The 22,786-nt window shown below is 50.6% G+C and overlaps 2 protein-coding genes across 7 annotated transcripts in view; both read left to right on the top strand.

The window, feature by feature from the left end:
- TLCD5 (TLC domain containing 5) lies at positions 1-12,930 on the top strand. Of its 5 annotated transcripts, none has more exons than XM_051638664.1 (4): positions 1-202; positions 458-654; positions 8,433-8,632; positions 9,068-12,930. In XM_051638664.1, exons 1-4 carry the CDS (start codon positions 131-133, stop codon positions 9,604-9,606), a joined length of 1,008 nt encoding a protein of 335 aa, XP_051494624.1. In that variant the 5' UTR covers positions 1-130; the 3' UTR covers positions 9,607-12,930. The 5 variants fall into 5 exon arrangements, with proteins under 5 accessions (XP_051494624.1, XP_051494623.1, XP_051494626.1 ...); XM_051638663.1 differs by having other exon boundaries at positions 455-654; XM_051638666.1 differs by lacking the exons at positions 1-202; positions 458-654 and adding an exon at positions 1,893-2,158.
- A 7,391-nt stretch (positions 12,931-20,321) lies between these two features.
- Positions 20,322-22,786, top strand: part of ARHGEF12 (Rho guanine nucleotide exchange factor 12) — a 77,566-nt gene continuing 75,101 nt past the window's right edge. For both annotated transcript variants that reach the window (XM_051638643.1, XM_051638642.1), the window contains exon 1: positions 20,322-21,457. In XM_051638643.1, coding sequence (XP_051494603.1) covers positions 21,426-21,457 — 32 coding nt within the window. In that variant the 5' untranslated portion in view covers positions 20,322-21,425. The remainder of the gene's footprint in view (positions 21,458-22,786) is intronic.

Raw genomic sequence — 22,786 nt, 5'->3', positions numbered from 1 at the left:
GGGGGTGGCTGTTCCGTCCCGGCCCCGGAGGGTGAGGGCGTGGGAGGCGGGTCTGGGGGCTGAGCCACTTGGGATCTGGGTGTGCCGGGTCCCTGGGTTTTTCCCCGGAGGCATCAGAGCCCTGGTAACGATGAAGGGACTTGTGGGGAGCTGGTGCTACCGGGGCGTTGGTGGGAAGCGGTGCTCGTGGGGAGGGTGCGAGGTGGGTTTTGCTTTGCTTTGCTTTGCAGGTGTGTGTTTCGGTGTTGTCTGGTTTTGGTTTGTTTGTTGTTGTTGGGGGTTTGGTTTTTAGGTTTTGGTTTGTTGGGGTTTTTGTTGTTGTTGTTGTTCTGGATTTATTTTTCTCCTGGGATTTCCACAAACGGGCTGGGGTGGGTGCTGGGGCAGGTGCCCTGGGTGGAGACCCCTTTGGCACGGGGCTGCTGTGCTCCCAGCCTCCCCGCCCTGTGTTCAGCAGGATGGTTCCCGTGGCTCTGGAGGTGAGCTGCAGCCTGGTGGCCTGGCTGCTCCTCTACGCCTGCTTCTGCCGCTGCAACCAGCACCGTTCCTGCGAGTGGAGCTGCCGCTTGGTCACCCTGCTGCATGGGCTGGTTGTCACCTGCCTCTCGGGTTACACCGCACTCCTGGATGGCCCCTGGCCCCTGACCCATGCAGGTATGTTTGGAGTCTTACACGTGTCCTTGTCGGGCAGCCTGGGCAGCTCTGGTTTCAGATGGAGTGGGGGCTGCTTCCTTTTGCCGTCTGGTCTCTTATGTGCAGGTTTTGGGGGCTTGTTTGGAGCAGGATTTCACTCCCCTGCTTCTTCTCCAGCCCTTACCACTTCTTACAGTTAAGCTTTTCTTTTTTTGGTGTTGTTTGGGTGTGTGTTTGTTTGGATTGGCTTGTTGGCTGGTTGTTTCATCCACGTACAAACTGAAAGTTTTCAGGTTGGCAGCTCGAGTTTATTGCAGTTAGTGTTGAGAATATACCAAGTGCCCTTTGCATCTTTAAGGGTGTAAATAACTCCTGGCACTTGGCTGTGGGGTTTTTGCTTGCTGGTTTTTATCACGTAATCTCAACTAGTTCTGCTGATGGGGGTCAGGCTTTCCAGCCCTGCTTTCTAAAAAGGTGGAGAGAAAAAGAGGAACAGTAGTGTAGCAGGATGGGGTGGCCTGCCTGGGTCTGCTGGGCAGACTGGTGTGTGAAGGGAGAGCAGGAGCAGACATCCAAGGCTCCAGTGTAGCACTTGCCCAGTAGGTAAGGCTGGAAACTAAGGAGGAAAGAGACCAACTCACAAACTGTGTTGCCCCATATTGCAGCATAATGTCTAAATAAGACCCCAGGCTTATGTACATCCTTCATTTCAGGTTCACCAAACACATCTCTTCAGACCCACGTGCTGTGCCTGACCTTGGGTTACTTTATTTTTGACCTGGGCTGGTGCCTGTATTTCAAGACAGAGGGGTGCCTGATGCTGTTCCATCACATGCTGAGCATCTGTGGCATGATCGTGGTGCTGGGGCTGGGGAAGTCTGCTACAGAAGTCAATGCTGTCGTATTTGTGAGCGAAATCACCAACCCACTGCTCCAGACTCGCTGGTTTCTGCGGGAAATGGGATGTTACCACACTCTGCTGGGAGAGGTGGTGGATTTCCTCTTTGTGTTCCTCTTCCTGGTGCTGCGAATTGGAGGAGGAGCTTTCATCATGCGGGCCATGGTGACATCCCCTGATCCCAGCTGGCTTCTCAAGGCTGGAGGCCTGGCCATGTACGTTGTGTCTTTGGGGTTCATGGCTGAAATCTGCTGCTTTGTCAGGAGGAAAATGTGGAAAAAATACCATTCCCGGGCAAGCCTGAGGAGTATGAATCCATCTGTGAAAACTAATGGGCACTTGACAGCTCATTGATGGGTCGTGGAGGACAATCACTTGGGCCAGGGTGCTGGCTATTGAATCCTACTTCTGTGGAAATAACTCCTAAAACAGATGTTGGAATTGGCCTTCTGGCACTGGTCTGCTACCCCTGGAGGAGATGAGTCAACACTAGGAGCATGGGAAAGCTGAGAGAAGAGGGATTTGAGTGGAAGTCTGAGGAACCTGGCATGGCTACTGAACTCTGATTCCCTGGCTTGGCCAGCAATGGTGCAGTCTCAAGGAGGCTGGCAATGCCAGACCCATTCAGTAAGCAACCAATAATTGCACTATCTGCAAGCTCCATAATCATTTTGAAGGCAGACTTATTTCAAAGTGTTGAGCCAGAAAATCAAACATCAACATTCCCATCTTCCTGCCAGTGGGACTGGGTAGGGGTGTGACCTAGCAAAGGTTTACCAAGCCTCAGTCTCCCTTAACCCTGGGCTTGGACAATGAAGTCCTTGGACACAAGCCTCTGAAAAAGATTCAGGTGAAGTGATGGTACTTTAGGTGAGGCAATGTTTTACCTCATTGTTTTTAATGATACATTTCTCTTTTAATACTTGCATTCAAGCAGATACTAATCTTGGAGCAGTGTAACTTTACCAGGATTGACTCAGGCCCTGGCAAGCAAGTCAGGAATTAGTCTTGTGCCAAGAAACTCCATAAGCAGGTGCTCACCTAGCCTTGGATTGCTTTAAGGAAAAAAAATGAGGCATTTTGTGGGTGAGAGATGCTCTTTCTCTTCTGGGGTTGGTTCATTTACAAGCCAGCTAAGCTGAGTGCATGGCTAATGAGTCTAATAATTGACTGTATTTTAGGAGTCACAGTAATATTTAGGCAGATCTCAGTGTAACATCCACTCCATACCAGCAGGTCTCAGAGGATCAACCAGTTTTCTTGTTTTCTTTACCTCACAGAACTGTGTTCTGACATTCCTCCCTGGGCTTTTAATGTGAATTTTCCTCTAAGGCTGCAGTTCAGATTTATTCTCCCACAACAGCCTTGCTTATGGCTGAGAAACAAATGGCCCTGTGTTGCCTTCAGGCTTAGCAAGGTTGGTTGGCTTTCCTTCCTGCTTTCAAAGACCTTGTTTAGAAGGGCTTCTTCATGGAGCTGAAGAGTCTGGGTGGCTCTTGCTCAAGTGAGGTGGTAGCCCTGCCACAAAGGTGAAGGAGGGGAGCAGAGGGAGTACAGCTGTTGGGGAGTTGCATCCTTGCCAGCTCCCCATGCCTCTTATCTCCACAAACTTTGGCACTGTGCAGTGCAGATATCCCCCTTGGCTGAGGGTTACAGCAAGGTGTCTGGAGAGATTAAAAATGACATGAAATAACCTCATTTTTGATGGGCCCTCTGGATGCATTGCAGCTGGGAATCCAGGCAAGTTAGCAGGACAATATGTTTAGAAAAAACAGGAGCCTTGCACTCCTGACACCTTTCCAGCTTGGCTCTAGGGGCCTGGCCCTGGCCAGAGTCACTGGGCTCTTCTGAAAACTCTCATGAGTGATGAGATTTCTAATAAAGTTGTGTTCTCTTCCAAAAAAAGAAGCAATTGCTGTAATGTTCTTTTGTTACGGCTCTTAAGGAGGCAACTGAAGTTAATGCTGAGGAAAAGAAGCTTGAGGGTAGCCTGTGTCTAAGGCCAGTAGTCACTGGCAAAGCTCTGGTCTATTCCCTTCAGGAAGGAGTGAGACAGTGGGGGAACATGCACAGAACAAGCCATGTGCTCTGCAGCTCAGGTTTGAGGTATGAAGCTCAGATGAAGGTCAGCTGAAGCTCAGATTATTGACTAAAGAACCCATAACCTGCCTTGCCAATGAGTCACATTCTGTATCCCAAGGAATTTAAGAATGGGCCACTAAACTCAGGTGTTTGCTCGTGATGGATGCAAGGTCATGGGGTGACTGTTAATTCTGCCCATGGTCTACATCCCAGGTTGCCTTTTATTTTTTTTCTCTGCAGCATAATGACCTCTTTTGCTGCATTTCATCCTAGCAATGACCAATTCATAAGGTTTGGGTTGTAAGGTCGTGGCAAAGGAAGTGTCCTCAGGTGGCCATGCACCACATCTCATCTAAGGGTAGTTTTAGGGGTAGTTTTAGTGATAAACATCCTGGTGTGATGATAGAAAAGCATCTGGCTCCACCCTCAGTGTCCCATTGGATTTCTTATTTCCTAACATTTCAAATAATGTCATTTTTAATCCAGGTGTCTGATTTTTATTTGGCAAACATCCTTGAGGGTTTTTACAGTCACAAAAAGGAAGCATCACTCTCACTCTATCCCTGAGGAGCCCTCCTGGACTCTTGTGCATTTCCAATTCTTGTATATTGCCAGTTTCTTTTTGGACAAGTAGGTTCCCAGTGTTTCAGAGCTTATGTGTTCTGTGACCCTTCAGTGTTGTAGGTTCCCTTTAGATAGACAAAGGAGACAAGAAGAAAGCCTGTTCTGCTGAGGGAGGGTGTAGCTGCACTCAGAGGAGCAGCGGGGTACAATAGCTGTTAGCAGAGATTCTGTCCTGAGCTGTTTTGGTGAATACCATTCAGCTGAGGGCAAACTGAGCCAGGGCAACTCAGCCTGCCTATTTAGGTGGCTGACTCTGCACAAAGCAAACAGGAAAATGAGGGTATAAGCTGCACTTCTGGTACAATCCACTGGCAGATGCTGAACCTTCCATCTCACCAGATGCTGTTTTTGCCCATTTTATGATCTTGAACAAAACTAAAAAACCACCAAAACCACAAACCTCCAGAACTCCTCTATATTCTACCGTGGGCATTAAATGGTCCTTGCCTTGTTGAGGCTTTGAGTGCTCTTTTGTGACCACCTCAGTTGTTCTTCTGGGCTTCTCTGTTTCTGTGCTATGAGTCAACATCGGCCCTATAGTGGTTTTTTCTGGCAGTCACTGAGGTTCTTTATCCTAAACTAAATACTAGAACAGCTCCAGCTCAGGTGTTCTTGAGGCTATTGGAGAGGACTTGGTGCCTGGTCCAGCTAAGGTGGACCTATGATTTGTCAGAGAATCAAAGGCACTATAAATGCTAGTGAGGGTGTTGTGCTGAAATGGCTGAAGGGTGAGCATCTTGTAGCAACAGGAACATGTGAATGGCCCCAACTGGATAAGTTAGGTAAAAAATTGGGGAGATATCCAGCTGAAAACAGGTGTATTACAAGTGGTGTAGGAGGCTGAACAAGCCAATCCCCACCACCTGCATTTCAAAAGGTGAAATTTGACATGATGAAGGAAGAAAAAACAACCCACAAATGCTATTTCTGGGTGTGAGAGATTGTTTTGTTTGCAACTTACGAAAGGAGTTAAGTGTGTTGGTTGGAGCAGCCTTTTCCTGACCTACTTCAGGTGTCCTGGATTTTGTTATTCTGTGTATGTGGACAGGGAGGAGAGAGAAAAGGACCAATTTAGCACTGAGTGAGAAGAATCATGGAATGGTTTGGATTGGAAGGGAGCTTCAAAATCATCCAGTCCCATCCCCCCTGCATGGGCAGGGACACCTCCCACCAGCCCAGGCTGCTCCAAGCCCCATCCAACCTGCCCTTCAACACTGCCAGGGATGGGGCAGCCACAGCTTCCCTGGGCAACCTGGGCCAGGGTCTCACCACCCTCACACTCCAGAATTTCCTCCTCATGTCTCACCTAAACCTCTGCAGAAGATGAGCCTGGCTCAGAGGGCATGTCCAGGGCAGGGCTGGTTGCTCCCCAGCTTGCTGAAGCTGCCTCTTCTGTGCTGTGCCCGGGTGCCCAACCCCCGGGCTGTGGCAGCAGGATCCTGGTGCTGTCCTGCCGCAGTTTAACAGCTTCTGTAGAAGAGTCATTTCACCTCGGGCGCTGCCGGGGTGCGGGTGAAACGAGCCTGCAGCTCATACCCCTGGGATACGTGGGACGATTGGAGCAGGTCTTGGGTGCGTGGGACCAAGCTCCCGTGCCCGCGGGATGCAGAGGTGCTCTGTGTTGTGCGTGTCCGGGGGGAACACGAGCTGCCAGCTACAACTTGCTGGGCACTGCAGGCGGGGTGGGCTTGGGTTCAGAGCGCCCAGCGAACCAGAGCAGCCGGGACCTGCCCCGCGGGGGGGGGGTCCACAGCCGCTCGGCAGGGGTCGGGAGGGATGCGCTGCGGGGCCGGCAGGGATTGCTGGAGTTCTTTCCGCGTCCTTCCCCTGCTCTCCCCGCATCCCTTCCCTGCTCTCCCCTTCCCACACCCCATTCCTTCCCGCACCCCATCCCTTCCCCCATCCCCCTTCCTGCACCCCGTCCCGCATCCCTTCCCTCATCCTTTCCCTGCTCTCCCCGCATCCCTTCCCTGCTCTCCCCTTCCCTGTTCTCCCTTTCCCGCACCCCATCCCTTCCCTCACCCTCCCTTTCCGCACCCCTTCCCACACCCCCTCCCTTCACCCCCTTCCCGCGCCCCCTTCCCGCATGCCCTTTCCCGCATCCCCCTCTCGCATCCCCCTCTCCGGAACCCCCTTCCCGCACCGCCATCCCTCACCCCCATCCCGCATCCTCCTTCCCTCCTCCCATCCCGCATCTCCTCCGACATCCCCCTTCCCGCATCCCTTTCCTCCTCCCTTTCCTCCTCCCTTCCTGCATCCCTTCCCGCATCCTCCTTCCCTCACCCCCATCCCTCACCCCCATCCCGCATCCCCTTCCCGCATCCCTCCCCTCCTCCCATCCCGCATCCCCATCCCTCACCGCCATCCCGCATCCCCATCCCTCACCCCCATCCCGCATCCCTTCCCTCCTCCCACCCCGCATCCCCATCCCTCACCCCCATCCCGCATCCCTTCCCTCCTCCCTTCCCGCATCCCCATCCCTCACCCCCTTCCCGCATCCCGCATCCCTCCCCGCATCCCTCCCCGCATCCCTGCCGTCCCTCCTCCCCGCCACCAGGTGCCCCTCGGCCGCCGCTGCCGCCGCTTCCTCTTCCCGGGCGGCACAGACGCCGGGCCGGCCCCAGCAGCCGCGGCCCTGCAGGTGGGGGTGCCAGGGGTGCAGGGGGGGGGTTCAGAGGGAGCCGGGGCCAGGGGAAGGGGCTGCTCCTGCCGCCCGGCTCCCCCGGCAACAGCTGCGGCAGCCGCGGGGATGGAGCCGAGCGGGGGGGAGCGGGGCGGGAGGCCCCGGCTGGGTGGGCTGTGTCGGCGGGTTGGGGCACGTTGGTTAGGATCTCTGGGTTCCTCTGGGTTCTCGTTTGTAGCAAAAAAAAAAAAAAAAACCCCAAGCAAACAAACCAACCCCAAGCCGAGAAAGGAAATAACGGTGCTTGGCTGGAGGTGCCCGGTTGGTTTCCAAGCCCTTTCGGGGCGGGGGGAGCAGGGCTGTTCTGGGCTGGATTTTTAGGCACGTGTAAGAACTGTAGAGCTTGCTTTCATTCGTGGCCCCGTTGCTGCTCGTGGTACAAATAATAATGTATTTGCTGCTTTTTTCCCCCCCGGATCTTGCCCTTTTCAGTGTGAGGGGACAGTCATAATTCACAGGTGCAGTGTCTGTTGTTATGTGGGCAGGACAGATGTTGAGCTTGGATGTGCAGTTGGCAGGTAGCCCTCATTTTTCTTTCCAGGCATTGGAGAAGCATCTTTTTCGTGCACAGGTGTGGAAAACATTTCAAAAGATTTAAGAGGTTGTTCCTGTTTCTTCTACCAGGCTTCTCCAGGTGCTCAAACCCTTTTGACACGTCAGAATTCTTCTTGCCTTAACTGCCCTGACTCTGAGTACAAAAGGACCTCAGCTGTCGGGGCTGGTGATGGAAACACGTGGTCAGAGCAGTTAATCACATCCTTATTTCATTCCTCCATGTCCCTGAGGTCCATTATACCATAATGGTTTTGTTTACCCAGCCTCTTAAGTCTACCTGCAACAGGCAGAACAGGAAGCTTGGGTATGGCAACTCTGACTCCTCACCAGGTGCAGTCCTTTTGGTGTTCCCCAGCCTTGGGTGTGAACCCAGTGAGCTGGTCAGCAGGTACCAGAAGGACCAGTGGAGCTTTGGCTGTTGCACAACTGGAAACTTGTGTATCCCAGAGTGCAACTCAGCTTGTTTTGATGCACTTTTCTGAAGGCTCAGGAATAGCGAGGCAGAGATTTGATGGAGGTGGACTATCAATATGAATAAGATGTAGATGTTGGAGTATTTGGAGGGCTTTTAGTAACAAGAGCAGCGTCCTCAGCAGATGTTTCTGCACTGCAGTTATGTTCTGGCAGCGTGTCTTTTGCTGGTTTGAGATCTTCTGCATTGCACAGGGAGTGAGGGAAGGTGTATGAAAGAAATGAAAAACAATCTTTATGGGCATAGCATCTCACCCTTCCCTATCAAAATGGTTTGGAGGTTCTTGAGGCCAGAAAAGATGAAGTGTGCAGTGATGAGAGCTGGGTGGTTTTCACTCCTCAAACTGCAGAGGAAGGAGCAGCCAGTGCCTTGCGCAGGGCAGGTGCAGGTGCCACACGGGATGGTTGCTGGTGAAATGCTGCGCTGGGTTGTGCCAGCACTGCTGAAGGCTGGACCTTCTGATGAGTTTTGTCTTTCTGGGCCAGGATGCTGTTCCCCCTGCCCCTGCGAGTCGCCTGCAGCCTGCTGGTCTGGCTCTCTCTCTACGCTTGGTTCTGCCGTCGCTACAGGCACCGGAATTACGAGTGGAGCTGCAGGCTGGTCACACTGACCCATGGCATCCTTGCTACCTGTCTTTCTGCTTACATTGGCTTTATTGATGGCCCCTGGCCTCTGAGTCACCCAGGTAAGTAACGAAAGTTAACATTCTGTGATTTAAGTTGTCGTCCCAAGTCAGGTGGTGGCACAAAGTGGGGCTCTCCTACCACCTCAGTGTCCAGCCCGCTTGGGAAATGGTGATTGTAACAATAGCTGAGCTGCTTTGTGATGGAAAGGACTAGAGAAATGGAGAGACTGGTACTGTGTTTTGCTGGTGTAATGGCTCTCCCCAGCTGCAGTCTGGCAGAGTGTGTGGTCACGTTGTGTGGCCATTACGTGTGTGCAGCTGCCAGGCTGACAACAGCAGCACTGTGACTTGCCTGACTTCTGCAGCTGAGCTGTGATGAGCATACTCTAAAATCAGCCTGCCAGTGCTGAAGGTGAATGCCCTTTCCTTGTCTAGGATTCTGCCTGCTTATTGTCTCCATGCTTTAAAGCTCTGCCTGGTGTCTCTGTGTTTCAGGATCACCAAACACAACTCTTCAGGTACACGTGCTGTGCCTTAGCTTGGGCTACTTCCTCTTCGACCTTTGCTGGTGTGTGTACTTCCAGGCAGAGGGTGCCCTGATGCTGGCCCACCATCTGGTGAGCATCGTGGGCATCACAGCCTCGCTGGCCCTGGGGGAGTCAGCTGCAGAGGTCAATGCTGTCATCTTTGGGAGTGAGATCACCAACCCGCTGCTGCAGGCCCGCTGGTTCCTGAAGGAGATGGGGTGTTACCACAGCTTCACGGGCGACCTGGTGGATTTCTTCTTTGTGGTCCTCTTCACTGGGGTGAGGATTGGAGTGGGGGCCTGGCTGATGTACTGTGAGCTTGCTTCTCCCAAGCCCAGGTGGTACATTAAGCTGGGGGGTGTCATCATGTACGCAGTCTCCTGGGTCTTCATGGTCAGCATCTGTCGCTTCGCCCGGAGGAAGAGCATGAAGAAGTACCATGCTTGGAGGAGTCGAAGGAGTGAGGAGTTATTCTTGAAAACTAATGGACACCTGAAAAGCCACTGACTGGATGCTGAGGAAAGACTTCCTCGAGATCACTGGCTGGCAAGGAGGGGATGGTGCCTGAAATGCCACTGTCGGGAGAGGAGCCAATGCACGTTAGCGATTCTGGAGCCAAATTTATCCCTGGAGTAACTCCATGGAAATCCGTGGAGCTATGCCATGGATTCACTGGACCTGCAGTGCTTGGCCTGGCAGAGGCTGGCTCAGTGTGTATGTCAGGATATGTTAAATGATAGGAGTGAGAAAAGGGCTAATTTTACAGACTAAACAGAACTAGTCCAGCAGTGCAGGTGTAAATAGTAATGTTCGTAGCTAACTAATTCAGCACTGGATCTTGGAACAGAAGGGAAGATAACACTAGATCTTCATGTTCAGTGTCCTGTACAGTCTAGACAGCTAGAGTGACTCTTCACACTGTTAGGGAGAAGCATGTTCTAGTGTTTCATCCGAGTTGGGATTCCCGGCTCTTCCACCAACTTGTTGCGTGACCTTGGGCAAGTCACGTCACTCTAACTCTGTGCCTAATATCCCCATCTGTGAACTGGGGGGATGGAGCTGAGCCATCTGTGTTATGCACTTTCAGATCTTTACTTGAGAGGTGCTATCTGACTGCAGAACGATGGTTGTTACCTGCACTTTGTTCATTATCCCTGCATCTCCTTTGGGAGAAACGATTTTGGTGGTTGAGCTAGAGTGTGACTCTAGGAAGGACATTCTTTTAGGTAGGTCGTTGTTTTGCACCCTTTCTAATTCCTTTTAATAACTTATTTAATAAGGTATTGATAACTTATTTTTCAGTAGTGTCCAGAAGCTCTAATCAGCACTGGCACCTTGCAGGACTAGGTGCTCTGTGAACACACCCAAAGACACAACCCCCAGTGTGAAACAATTCTGATTTTTTGCCCCTCTTTTTAATCCCTTGCTGTTAAATCCCCACCCAGCCCCTCCAAATACTGCTTTTTAGCTCCCCCTTGAGCCACCAACACTCTCCATTGTGAGAAGCCCCATCAAGACTCTCCAGTAAGTGGTTTTCTGGCTGGTAGACCCTGTTTGCTTTTTTTTTGCAGAATGCCAAAATTCCCTCTGCTGTGCTTCTTGGCCCAAACGCAGGCAGAGCGTGGAGCCAGCCTGAGACCAAACAGCATGTCTTGAGATTGTCAAGTACTTTATCCAAGCTGTAAGTAACTTTTAAAAATAAGAACAGCAAATGCAGAGAGTGTTTTACTGCAGCAATCTGCAAACTCTCTGGACTTGCTGTTTTTTGGCAATCTGAAGGGAGCAGGGGTCAGAACCTGATTTGTAGGGAAGACTCTGTGTTTCTGCTGCCCTTGAAGGTGTCAACCCCAGTTCAGCTCAGTGCATCTGAACCCAGAGTCTGCCACAGTGTCTGGGGGTAGTGGGGCACTGCAGGGGAAAATGGTGGAAATGATGGAAAAGCTGGAAAAAGGTGGTTGAAAGCCACTTGAAACTGGCATTGATGTTTTTCCCCAGGACCCTAGATACCACTTTTGACAGGAGGGTTTCCTCAGATGCACATTGGGATTTCTGGTTGAAGAGTGACCAGTGTGCATCTTCAGAATGTGGTGGCTGAGATGGGGAGAGTTACCTGTTCAAGCCAGAGGCCTGACCTTGGCTTTCCTTCATCTGAATTGATGCCTTGACCCCTGGGCTTTGAATTCACTTCTGTCTCCCTGCTTGGATCTGGCTCACTTTATGAAGATGAGCATTTATAGGGTAAGAGAGACTTCTCTTACAGCCTGTGTAATTAGTGAAGTGAGAGGCACAGAATCTGGACTTTCTAAAGCCAAAAAAAAAAAAAAAAAAAGAGCAAACCTAACTGGGAGAAAATCTAAGTGTTACTTATCTGGTTCCATTTGCAGAGGAAAAATAGTGTCCCCCAGTTGGCAGCTTCTGGTGTTTATTTCACTGCATGTTCTTAGCACTGTTCCATTGGTATTGCTGTCATTATTATGATCATTTTGAGCCTCAGCACCACCAGTGCAGCTCAGGTGCCAGTTCTGCTGTCAGCCTCGCCTGTTGCAGCCAAAGACCTGCAGAGCCCAAAGCACTTCAGATTAGCAGAGCCCACTGGTGGCTGAGCTGGTTCTGAAAAGGAAACTTGACTCATTCAGCACAGCACAGTGAGAGATTCTTGAGCCTTGAAGGGCCACAAGAAGGGCTACTTGGGGCTCGCTGGTTCTTCCCCAGCTCTGCTGCTGCCAGGCATGTCAAGGACCCTTTTTTGCCTCAGCTTACCCACTTTATTTAGTGGGTGCAGTATTACCTACCTCGTGGGGTGTTGTCATTTAACACCAAGCCACCTTGGAATGCTTTAGGGGCTGTGTCAGTCTGGGCTGGATAAAGACAAAATGCTGTTGCTTTGAGTGAAGCACTTGTCACCATCATCAGCACTTTGTCCCTGGAACATGGCACTTCCCAGCCTCTGGCTTGCTTCCCAAAAGCAGGAGTCCAGGGTGTTTTGCAGTGGTGCTGGTGGGTGGGAGTCAAAAGGAGTAAGTAAGCCAGACAGGTGCATCAAGGTCAGCCATCCTGCTGCTTCTTCAGGTGGATTCCCAGGTTGAAGAAAGGATGTCTGGTGGGTTTTCCCTAAGGATTGCAGTAAACCTGGAGCCAAAAGAGTTTCAGCAGCCAACCTGCCCAGGGAATAAGGGCTTTCAGCAGCAGGTCCTGAAGAAATGTAAGTGAAGACAGCCTGTTAATTTCCCAGTGCAGCTGTTGACTTGCCCACTAAGGAGAGTTTCCTGAGCAGTGCTGATGATTTGGACTCTGAGGTCTGGTGTGCAGCTGGGTGCATGGTTACAGCCCTGGCCTGCCCGAGGGTGTCAGTGACTGCAGGTTTCTGTGGAACCCCTCATGTGAAGGTGTTTTGGAAGTTAAGGCACTTTTAATGGCTGAGTGGTCCTCATCTTTGAACTGGGGGGAAACTTGGTTGGAAGAAGTAGAGCACTGTGATCAATTTTGAGGCTTTAGAAGTTCAACAAGAGCACCAGAAAACAAAAGAGCAATTAGGAACAGCTTAATGAGGTAGAGCTAGCAACCATGTCTCAGAGCAAGGCTTAGTCCATCTAGTGAGGTCCAGTTTAGAATCACAGACCCAGAAGAAATGCAGCTTTCAATGGAGCACAGGGTGGGACCTGTCCTCAGGCTAGTCCATAGTGGCTAGAGAAACTGTAACAGGGAACTGCAGAACTAGTGTGAAATAATAACTTGTGTTTGAATTACTGTGTAATAGCAACTAATGTTCCACCAGTGAGTGGTGTAGATGCTTTATATGATGTTTTATAAAATAAAGATTATTTAATTATATGGGGAATTTGTTTTCTCTCTTCGGATGCAGTTTGTAAGTTTGTGTGTTGCTGGATGAGCCAGAATGGCCAGTGTAAATGAACAAAGTGGGTGCTTCTTAGGGACTGAGCCAACAGCTTGTACAGTTGTCACCAGTATTGCTGCTCAGACATGTGAACAGGCACAGAAAACACTCTTCTTTGCAAAGCTGTCGTGAGGAGTACTTAGTAGTTTGGTGGTTGCTCATAGGTGCTTTCAGGCTGCTGACTGGCTGAAAGGGTGTGTTTATTCCATAGGTTTGTTCCCAGGCCTTTCCTTCACCTGCTCTTAGGCAAGTCTTGGAGAAAAATAAATGTTTCCTTTGTTTTCTTCCAGTACTGAAGGGGCTTCAGGAAAGATGGGGAGGGACTTGGGACAAAGGCTTAGAATGAGAGGACAAGGGGGAATGGAGTAAAACTGGAGGAGGGGAGATTGAGGTGAGACATGAGGAGGAAATTCTGGAGTGTGAGGGTGGTGAGAGCCTGGCCCAGGCTGCCCAGGGAAGCTGTGGCTGCCCCATCCCTGGCAGTGTTGAAGGGCAGGTTGGATGGGGCTTGGAGCAGCCTGGTCTGGTGGGAGGTGTCCCTGCCCATGCAGGGGGTTGGAACTAAATGATTTTTAAAGTCCTTCCAACCCAAACCATTCTATGCCTTATATGCTAAAGGAGAAGGTTCTCCTGTGTTTCCACACCCTGACGATGAGCTGTTCTCATTCATTAGCTAAACATTGTTGCCTAGGATTTGCTTCATTGTCAATGATAGGAGGAGAGTGTGTTTTAGCATTATTGAATGTTGCCTTGTGTGTCTCTGCATGCTTGCTGTGGTGTTACTGCTTCTCGACCAGGAAGCTGCCTTCCTTCAGAGCCAAACTACTGGGTTGTGCAGCTGCTGGGAGCTGTGTGTGTCTTGTTCTGTTCACTTCCCAAAGTTCTGACTGTGCCACAAAATCTGCTGGGGGAGATGTGAGCTGCCAGCAGGACGTTGTGCAGGGCTCAGGTCTGTTTGCACAGGGGCTTCTTATGCCCTTTGTGCAGCAGCTGAGCACTGGGAAATCCACCAACACACAGAGCAGCTTTGTCAAGTGATCTAGAGAGTTGTGTGCTCATTTCAAAAGCTCTGCTTCAAAGGATGCTCCTAAAATAGGAGGAGAGGAAACAATGTATTTGAGTGCTACTTCCAGCAATTGCAGTAAGAGGCCTGGGCACCAACGAGAATTTCTTTGAACCAGGAACAGACCCAGAAGGGAAGAAAAGTCCTGCCTTGCATGGTCTGTACCAGCAGCTCTGAAAAAGCCTGTAGCCAAGCCACAGTCAGGGAAGACCTGTAGTGTTGTGTTGGTAAAGAACAGCTTCTCTGCCTTGCTCCTGGTTGCAGCATTTTGCCAGAGATCCAGCATGCCAAAAGTCTGTTTTCTATAAATAGTTAAGCCAATTTACTTGTTTGCATGTAACCCTTAAATCTACCTCAAAATCCCCCTGTGCTGGGGAGCAGCTGTGTGGTGTGGAGCTCTCTAGAGAGCCTGGCCTGGTGAGAAGCAGCCTGGCTGCCTGATGAAGAGGTCCCAGGGACTGCAGTAATTTATGCTGGGAGCTTGCTCATGCTCTGATGTCGTCCAGAAGCAGAGAAGAAAGCACAGCAGCATTCTGCAGCTTTGCTTGAGAGCTGCAAGAGTCTTCCAAATGTCATCTCTTCAGGAACAACACACCAGAATCAAGCCTTGAGTCCACAGGCTCAATGTGCTTTGATTGCAAAAAACGAAATCTGCCTCTAGTCAGTTTAATTTTATTATTATTATTGTTATTTTTTAATCTTCCCATTATTTCTTTTAAAGCAATGCTCCTGAGACTTGCAGGCTAGCTTGGCTGTAAGTAAAATTACATCTCTGCTGCCATTTCCAAAGAAATCTGATTTCAGAGATGGAGGGAGAACCAATCACCACGGGCTGGGTGTTGCAGAAGCCACCTCTGGGCAAGCAGCAACTCGTTTGGTTAGACCAAAACACCAGCACTTTGCTCTTTCCAAGTCTGCTTCAATTTGTGCTCTAGTAAATCCATGTAAGAGAAGGTCTTTTGGGGGCTTTGTCCTGTTTCTCTGAAGATCCAGGGTAAGCTGAGAGGCTGGCAATAAAGGATCTTTAGGAAATGACTTTAGGAGAGAACTGAGCAGATCAAGGTGTGCGGAAAAGCTTGTGCAGAGGAAGAAGCCTTTACCGGTAGTTAACTTTGTATGGGAAAGGGAAAGTGTCGTTTCCTGTGGCTTCTCAAAGGTCACAAAGTGTCGGGTTTCTGTGGGGGCTGAAATGTTACCAAGTCTGAATTTCTGTGTGTTCTGAAATGTGACGAAGTATCAGAGTTTAGCAATGCGTGTGTTGTTTGCGTTGTCTCAGAAGGTCAAGCCCTTCGGTGTCACTGGTGATCTTTAAATAACAGCCATGAGCAACCATGTATTTCTCCACCGTTTCAGACGTTATCCTCATAATAAATACCTGTTTTTTTTTCTAATCCCTCCTCCAATCAGAGGACACTGATTCTAGCAGAGAGCAAGAAGGATACTCAGGACAGGCTGTAGAGCAGCTTTATTTGTCCTTACAAAGATTCTGCCTCGGTTTTGTTGATATGGGAAGAAAGCTTGGTGCTATAAAAATGCTCACTCCAGTGTGGATTATCCAGGTTTAGGAGCTGTAATAAGCTGTCACAGGAGCAGCTCTGCTAGATTAGGCTATCTGTGTCCCAACAAAGTCAGCACAGTGTTGCTTTTGTGTCCAAGTGACTTCATAAACCACCCCTGTATGTTTTTTCCAGCATTCCCAGTGAACTGGATGCAGAACAAGCTGCCTGCAGGAAGCAAATCCTGTGCCTGTTTGTAGGTATGAGATGGGAAAAGGCTTGGAAATTGCATAGCAATGTGGAGCACAAAGTCACAGGGTCTGGTTTTTTGGTTTTGTTTTTTTTTTTTTTCAGATTGGGGTTGCATCCAGATATCCATTAGTGGTCACATCAGTTTTTGAAGCAGGTTGGATTTATGTCACAGTGAAGCTGGTTAGTGTCAGCCCAGCACCTGGCTGGAAAAAGCTGTGGATGGGCAAGGAGGGAGAGACAGGTCTGGATTTGATTCAGGCTTTCACTGCTGTCTTCAGCTCCCTCAAAAGTACCATCTCAGCAAACAATCAAGTCACACACGTTCCCAGCTGGCTCTGGTGAGTTTAAATAACAGTCCAAAATACCGGTGCATTCTACCACTGGTTTTAATTGGATTAATTGTAGGTAGCAACAGTTTAAAATGTCTTTATCCAGTTAACTTTTATGATGGGGGGTCAGTGAGACTCTGCCAATAGCTCATCATGGCTGATTTCTATCTGTTCCTTGCTTGAGGTCTGCAGATCCACTGCACTCCCAGGTAAGTTGCTTTACTTGTTGATTGCCCTCCCCGGAGTGTTGGGAAGGGACATTTCTCTGAAATAAAGTTTGTGACAATCACTGTTTGTTCACACTTAGAGATGTGAAGTTCACCAGCTGCCAGAGAGGCAAGGCAGTGTGATAAATCAATGCAACCAGCAATGTGCCCTTGTGGCCAAGAAGACCAATGGCATCCTGGGGTGCATTAGAAAGGGGGTGGTTCGTAGGTCAAGGGAGGTTCTCCTCCCCCTCTGTTCTGCCTTGGTGAGGCCACATCTGGAGTATTGTGTCCAGTTCTGGGTCCCACAGTTCAGAAAGGACAGGGAACTGCTTGAAAGAGTCCAGCCCAGAGCCACCAAGATGATGAAGTGGAACATCTCCCTGAGGAAAGGCTGAGGGAGTTGGGTCTCTTTAGTTTGGAGAAAAGGAGACTGAGGGGTGACCTCAACCATGTTTACAAATATTTAAAGGGGGAGTGTCAGGATGATGGAGCCAGGCTTTTTTTCAGTTATGACCAGTGACAGGACAAGGGGCAATGGGTGCAAACTGGAGCATAGGAGGTTCCATGTGAATATCAGGAAGAACTTCTTTCCTGTGAGTGACAGAGCCCTGGGACAGGCTGCCCAGAGAGGCTGTGGAGTCTCCTTCACTGGAGACATTCAAACCCCCCTGGACACGTTCCTGTGTGATGTGCTCTGGGTGACCCTGCTCTGGCAGGGGGGTTGGACTGGGTGATCTTTCCAGGTCCTTTCCAACCCCTAGGATTCTGTGATTCTGTGAAATCTGGCACCAGGGAGTAATAAAAATATCACCTTTGGCTGGTTCCCTGCCTGTGTTTCAGCTGAGCCTACAGGGGAGGAGACCCTGGCCAGACCAGAAGCCAACAGAGCCCCCCAAAGCTGACAGCGCCTGGAAATCCTTGTTTCAGGAGGGGACCGAGGTGTGAAATTCCTCGGAATTCCACCTGCCAGGGGAGCTGCCATACGAGATTTTTCCAGCAGATGGCGACAGCTCCTCAGGGAGCTTCGGCTGGAGGCTGGAAACCTGGGGTTTTGGTTGTTTTGCTTGTTTGTTGCTTTTCTTTTTCAGAAAGGTCCTCAGCGAAAGCTTTCTCCATAATCCTGCCCTTTCATGAGTCCGGTGTAAGGCACCTCCAAGGATCTGTCCTTTTGGTGCCACCCTGTCCTTCAAATTAGAAATAAAATAAAAGATAAGGAGTTATACTTCACAGGAGTCAACTTTGTTCACATCAGGGTCCTCTTCACTCGGACCTCTTAGTTCTGGATTATAAAAACTAGTTTGGGGTGCTGGTGGTTTGACCTGGAGAGATGGACTGGTGAGGTTAATAAGCAGTTTGCACTTGTAGCATCTGTGTCTGTAGCTGGGTACTGGATGTAAATTCAGTGACGACTCCAGAGCTGCCAAAAAAGAAAAATCTATGTAATTGGTGCCACACAGTGTAATTGCTTATTGATTTCCCCACCCTGATTCCACATTGTGAAGCTGCCCGGGATGAAGCATGATAAATAAGCATCTCTATCAATGTGAGTAAGCAATCAGCTCCCCCCCCGAAAATCAGTAATTGCAGAAAAGAGCAGCAGTTATGGTTTCACAGCCTACTTTTGAATTGCTTTATTAGTGCTTTCACTCCTTAATTGTTGTATTAAACAGTGAAATGTGAATGCAGCTCGTTATGAGCAAGAGTTAATCTACTGATCTGTGTGGCATAAAGGTTTTATGTTTCCTTTTTGTCACTGATACAGTTTTGTGTGATGGTTCTTTTGACAATACTGAGCAAATCTTTTGGCAAATTTAATCACTGTCACTCCACTGAATCTTACATCAATTTACTGCTGCAGGGGATAAGTTTCCTCCTCCTTCTTACATTGTTTTCAGGGTTTCCTCCAGCTAATTGTTATTGTCATGACGTTATCATGCCCAATAAAATATAATTAAAGCAATAAAAAAGCATTGAGGCTGCATATGCAAATGCTGGGCCTGCCATGAAACAGAAGGTCTCCTGGGAGCCTTCCTCTCTCAGGGCACAGTACTCTCTGTTCCCTAAGTTAAAAGCAGGGAGGGATTTATTGCAGAGAAGATGCAATAAAGAGAGAGATAAGAAATATAGATGGAGATATTCCCTCACTCCATTGCCACTGACCAATGTGCTGCACACAGCTGCAGAATGAGAGGCAGCTCTGCCTGCATCTCTTGCATTCCCCTCCCTATTTTTTCTCTTTTCTCTCCAGCCTCTTATCTTCCTCAAAAGGAAACCAAAAGAGGAAGTGTACGTGTCCTGTGTAGAGATGTCAAGTATCATCTAGAAAATGATTTCATCCCATGCTTCCCCTCTTTGGGCTGAACTTCTTCAAAACAACAAATTCTTCAGACTAGCAGAAATCTCTGGGCTTCCTGATTCCTGCTCACTTTGCTCCAAGGAGGGAAAAGCTGGATGTTGTGGAGCTGCAGGGACCTGGGTAAAGCTTCGTGCTTCATGATGTATTTGCTCCTGATTTTCCAGGAGCCTCTTTTCCAGGCTCTTTCTGAGTCTCTGGGCCTTTGAAGAAGTGTATCAAGGTAAGACTAATTAGAGGGAAGAAGGATGGTGTCCCACATAACTTGGATATTTTTTTTTGGCATCTGGGAGGAAGGACTGATGATCCATGAGTCCTTCTGAACTGGGAGGCCAGGTAATAATGCCTGCCCTCCCCAGCAAAGGGGCCATCCTGCTTTTCATTCCACTTCTGTGGTGCTCATTAACCTTAATTCCTGGCAACACAAGACACAGCAGCACGGAAAGCTCCTGAGCTTCTAGTAGATGGACATTATTCCTTGGTGACTGAGGAAAAGAGCGCCTAGCTGGAATCTGATTTATCCCTTTCTGTTGGCAACAAGATTTTGGGATGGGGTGATACACCTAGAGCTTGGCTTCTGTTCTGTGACAGTTTGCTTGGTGCTGTGCATGGTCACAAACAGGCTCTGCTGTTCAAATGGATGTAGAGTCCAGCCAGAGGTGTTTTCTGTGGCACGAATGGCAGGGAGTTCTGGCAGTTCCAGCAAGGAGAGCAGAGTCTGAGGAGAGGGGAAACCCACACGTGTCGAAACGTGAAACGTCCTGGTGTTTTGGTTTGGGTAGATCTGGTAAACATACAGTCTGTTGCTTGCTTTTCCATATTGGAGGGAGGCGTTTTTCCAGTAAAAGAAGAGCAGGAACAGGCCCTGGGCTGCAGTATTTCTGGAAGGCCGGTGTTTGCAGAGGCAGGGATCAGATCTGGTTCTGCTCTTGGATTTTCCTTGACTTTCACCTGTGAGAAAAATTCCTCTCGGGAATGCAGGGAATGTGAGCTGGGAAAGGCCCTGTGAGTCAACCCTGGGGGGGGGGGTGGGAATCCAGAATTGAGTGTCACCTCCCTGCTTGACTTGGTTATTCGTTTTCTTTCGGTTCAGTTTCTCGGCTGTCGTGTTTTCCAGGCGCAGGTGGAGGCAGAAAGCCTTCCCTTGCTTGTGACACGGGAAAAACAGGGAGGAGATGGAGCCGCGGGAGGGATGGGGAAGGGAGAAGGGGAAGCTCTTCCCGCACGCCAGAGGGGGAGCGGCTGTTATTGTGATGGGAAAGGAATGGGAAAGGCTGTCCCGGGATGGTGGGAGAAGCCTGCCTGGCACCCTCCATCCCCCCCCGCAGCCGGGATTAGGGGGGCACAGAGACCCCCTGGATGCCGGGAATGCCGGAGCGGCGGGGCGGGCGAACCCCGGGGAAAAAGGACGGCATGAGGAGCATTGAGAGGGGCAAGGGTCCCTGGTAGGATGAGGAGAAACCCCTTCCTTGCTCGGATAGGGAAAGAGAAGCACCCCGGGCCCCCCAACGCCCGCCCGGGCTGCCCGGGGGGAAGGGGCGGGCGGTTGCACCGCCCCGGCGGCGGAGGGCTCTGGCGGGCGGGGCGGCGGAAGGATACGGTGCGAGGGGCGGGGGGGGGGGAGAACGGCGTGAGGCGGCGCGGAGGTACGAGCCCCCCCGGGAGCGCGGGGGAGGGACGGGAGCGGGGCGGCCCCGCCCGGCCCGGCTCGGCTCGGCCCGGCTCGGTTCGGCTCGGTTCGGCTCGGCTCGGTTCGGTTCAGGCTCCGCTGGGACGCGCCGCCGCCGGCCCCGGCCCGGGAAGAGCGAAGCGCAGCGTCGCGAGGAGCGGGCGCCCCGCGGGACTCGGCCCCGCAGCGGGCCAGGGGCGAGCAGGGCCCAGCGCCGCGGCGGGACCGACCGAGAACCCCCCCCCTCCCTCCAACCCGGGGCCGCCAGCCCCGCTCTAGCCCGGCCCGAAGCAGGAGGAGCTGGGGCATGGACCTGCGGGCCTAAAGAAAAAAAAACAAACAACAAAACAAGCGGCAGCGAGAAGCGGCGGGGGCGGCCGCCCTGCCCGACCCCCCCTGCGGGCCATTCGGGCGGGGGTCGGGGCGGGACATGGGCCCCGCGGCCCTCGGGACAGCGGCAGCCGGCGGGGCCAGCCGCCCGCCCCCCGAGGCCCGGAGCCCGTGAGGAGCGGCGGGGACCCCCCCGCGGCGGGAAATCCTCCGTGCCCGGAGCCCGGCGGGGCGGTGCGGGGAGCCCCGCCAGCAGCCGGGCCCGCTCCCTGCTCCCCTGCCTTCCCCGGCCGGCCTGCTGGAGCTCCGCACCGCGGCGGATCGGGGGCTTCGGGAGATCTTCTCTTCCCCCCCCCCCCCTTCTTCGGCGAACAGCTCGTTTGCTTGTTTTTCCCTTTTTTTTTTTCTGTCTTCTTGTTGTTGGGAGCTTTTCCTGAACATCCCCCCCCCCCCCCCCCCCCGGCTCCCGTGATCTGGATATTCCGGGCGACTGCAAGAAGAGTTTTTTTTGGAGTTGGTTTGGATTTGTTTTGATACTGTTGTGTTGGGGTTTGTTTTGTTTTTTGTGTTTTTTCCTGCGTTTGAACTGAGTTTGTCCTCCGTGCATGCCTCTTCTGGAGCAAGGCTGGATCCTGAACCTCGGTGCATGTGGGGGCCAAAGCCTCGTTCATGTTCCCGCAGTAATAGTAAAATGTAAATTGGATAATACGACTTCTTGCCAAAGGCTCCAATGAGTGGCACACAGTCCACAATCACGGACAGGTCAGTATAAAATGAGATTGTTATTTTTTTTCTCTCTTTTCTGAAGTCTTCCCGGAGCTCGTTGCTTTGTGTTGTGGCTTCAATGAAGGGATTAAATCCGAGTTTCTGGTGATTGGTACGTACCTGGAGTGGCTGACTGTCAGGGCAACTGGGTTCACTTTGAAACTGGAGTGTATTTCAAGTCCAACAGCTTTCAAGCCTGCTAGGCTGACTTTGGGAGAACCAGGGATTTGTTATTCAGCTTCCAAGACGTGTTGGTGCTGGGATGAACACCAAGAGGGAATTATTTCTGCCAGGAAAAGTGATAAGAGTTTAGGATACAACTCCAATCTAAGCTCAAAAACCTCCACAGAGAATCCACGTGCGTTCTGGTTAGGTCAAGCATTGTAGCTTTGCAAAGAGAGGTCACTTCAGGTGAGGGCAGGAGGGATAGTTGATAGTTGAGCAGGAATGTGTGCTGGTGTCTCCACGACCTTAGCAGCAATCTGTTCCTTGCTTTCGGTACCTGCTCAGCCCTCTGGGCTTCTCTGCAGGTGCTGCCATGTCTGTTTCATTACCAGTCTGAGGTTGTCTCACTTGTTCTGGGATGCTTCAGAGCCAGGGAGAAAAAGTATTTTCTATTGTGAGAAGTAAAAAAAATATGGAGGAAACCTGTGCTTCAGGTTGTTTTGATGACAGGAAGCACTTGAAAGTTGAAAAAAACCTTCTCTTTCATTATGCTTTTTATTAGATTCTCCTTTATTTGTGCAGATCTGGCGGTTAGGGCATGAATGTTTGTGACAGGGGCCTCTCTCCTCGGGCCTTTAGGACCAATACAAGCAGTTCTGGCACAAAGCCAGAGCTGGGACAGAGAGATGATGATTTGGGGTGCCTGAGATCACTTTTTTTAGACTCTAGGTGTGGGCAGGAAAAAGCAGGTGTAGTTCTTACTTCTACTTAGGCCTTGTCATGAGGAAAGGGCTCAGAACCAGGTGCAGTCTGTGTTGGTGCCTGTGCTTCTCATGGAGTCATTCAAATGAGTTGTGTGTGTTTGTGCTAGCACAATAGGTGACAGAAGAAAACTCTTTAAATGTTTTCCTCTGTTGCCATGCATGTGTTAAATTGGAGCTGCAGGAAATTTTTCTTCTGTACCAGACAAGAGTGACAGGAAAAAGAAGGTGGCTCCTCAGTGGCTTTGGAGGCATTTTGTACATGCTTGAAAGTGTATTTCTTATGGCAGGTTGCAAAAGGAATGACAGGATTTTCCTCCAAGAAGCATTTGACTAATGCATGGGAAGGGAAAGCATGAGGACAGGGAATTTAATTTGCTTGTTAGTAAAACAAAATACT

Source organism: Apus apus, chromosome 22 (assembly GCF_020740795.1).
Source record: "Apus apus isolate bApuApu2 chromosome 22, bApuApu2.pri.cur, whole genome shotgun sequence".
Classification (NCBI taxonomy): domain Eukaryota; kingdom Metazoa; phylum Chordata; class Aves; order Apodiformes; family Apodidae; genus Apus; species Apus apus.
This window is presented reverse-complemented; position numbering and strand designations above follow the sequence as displayed.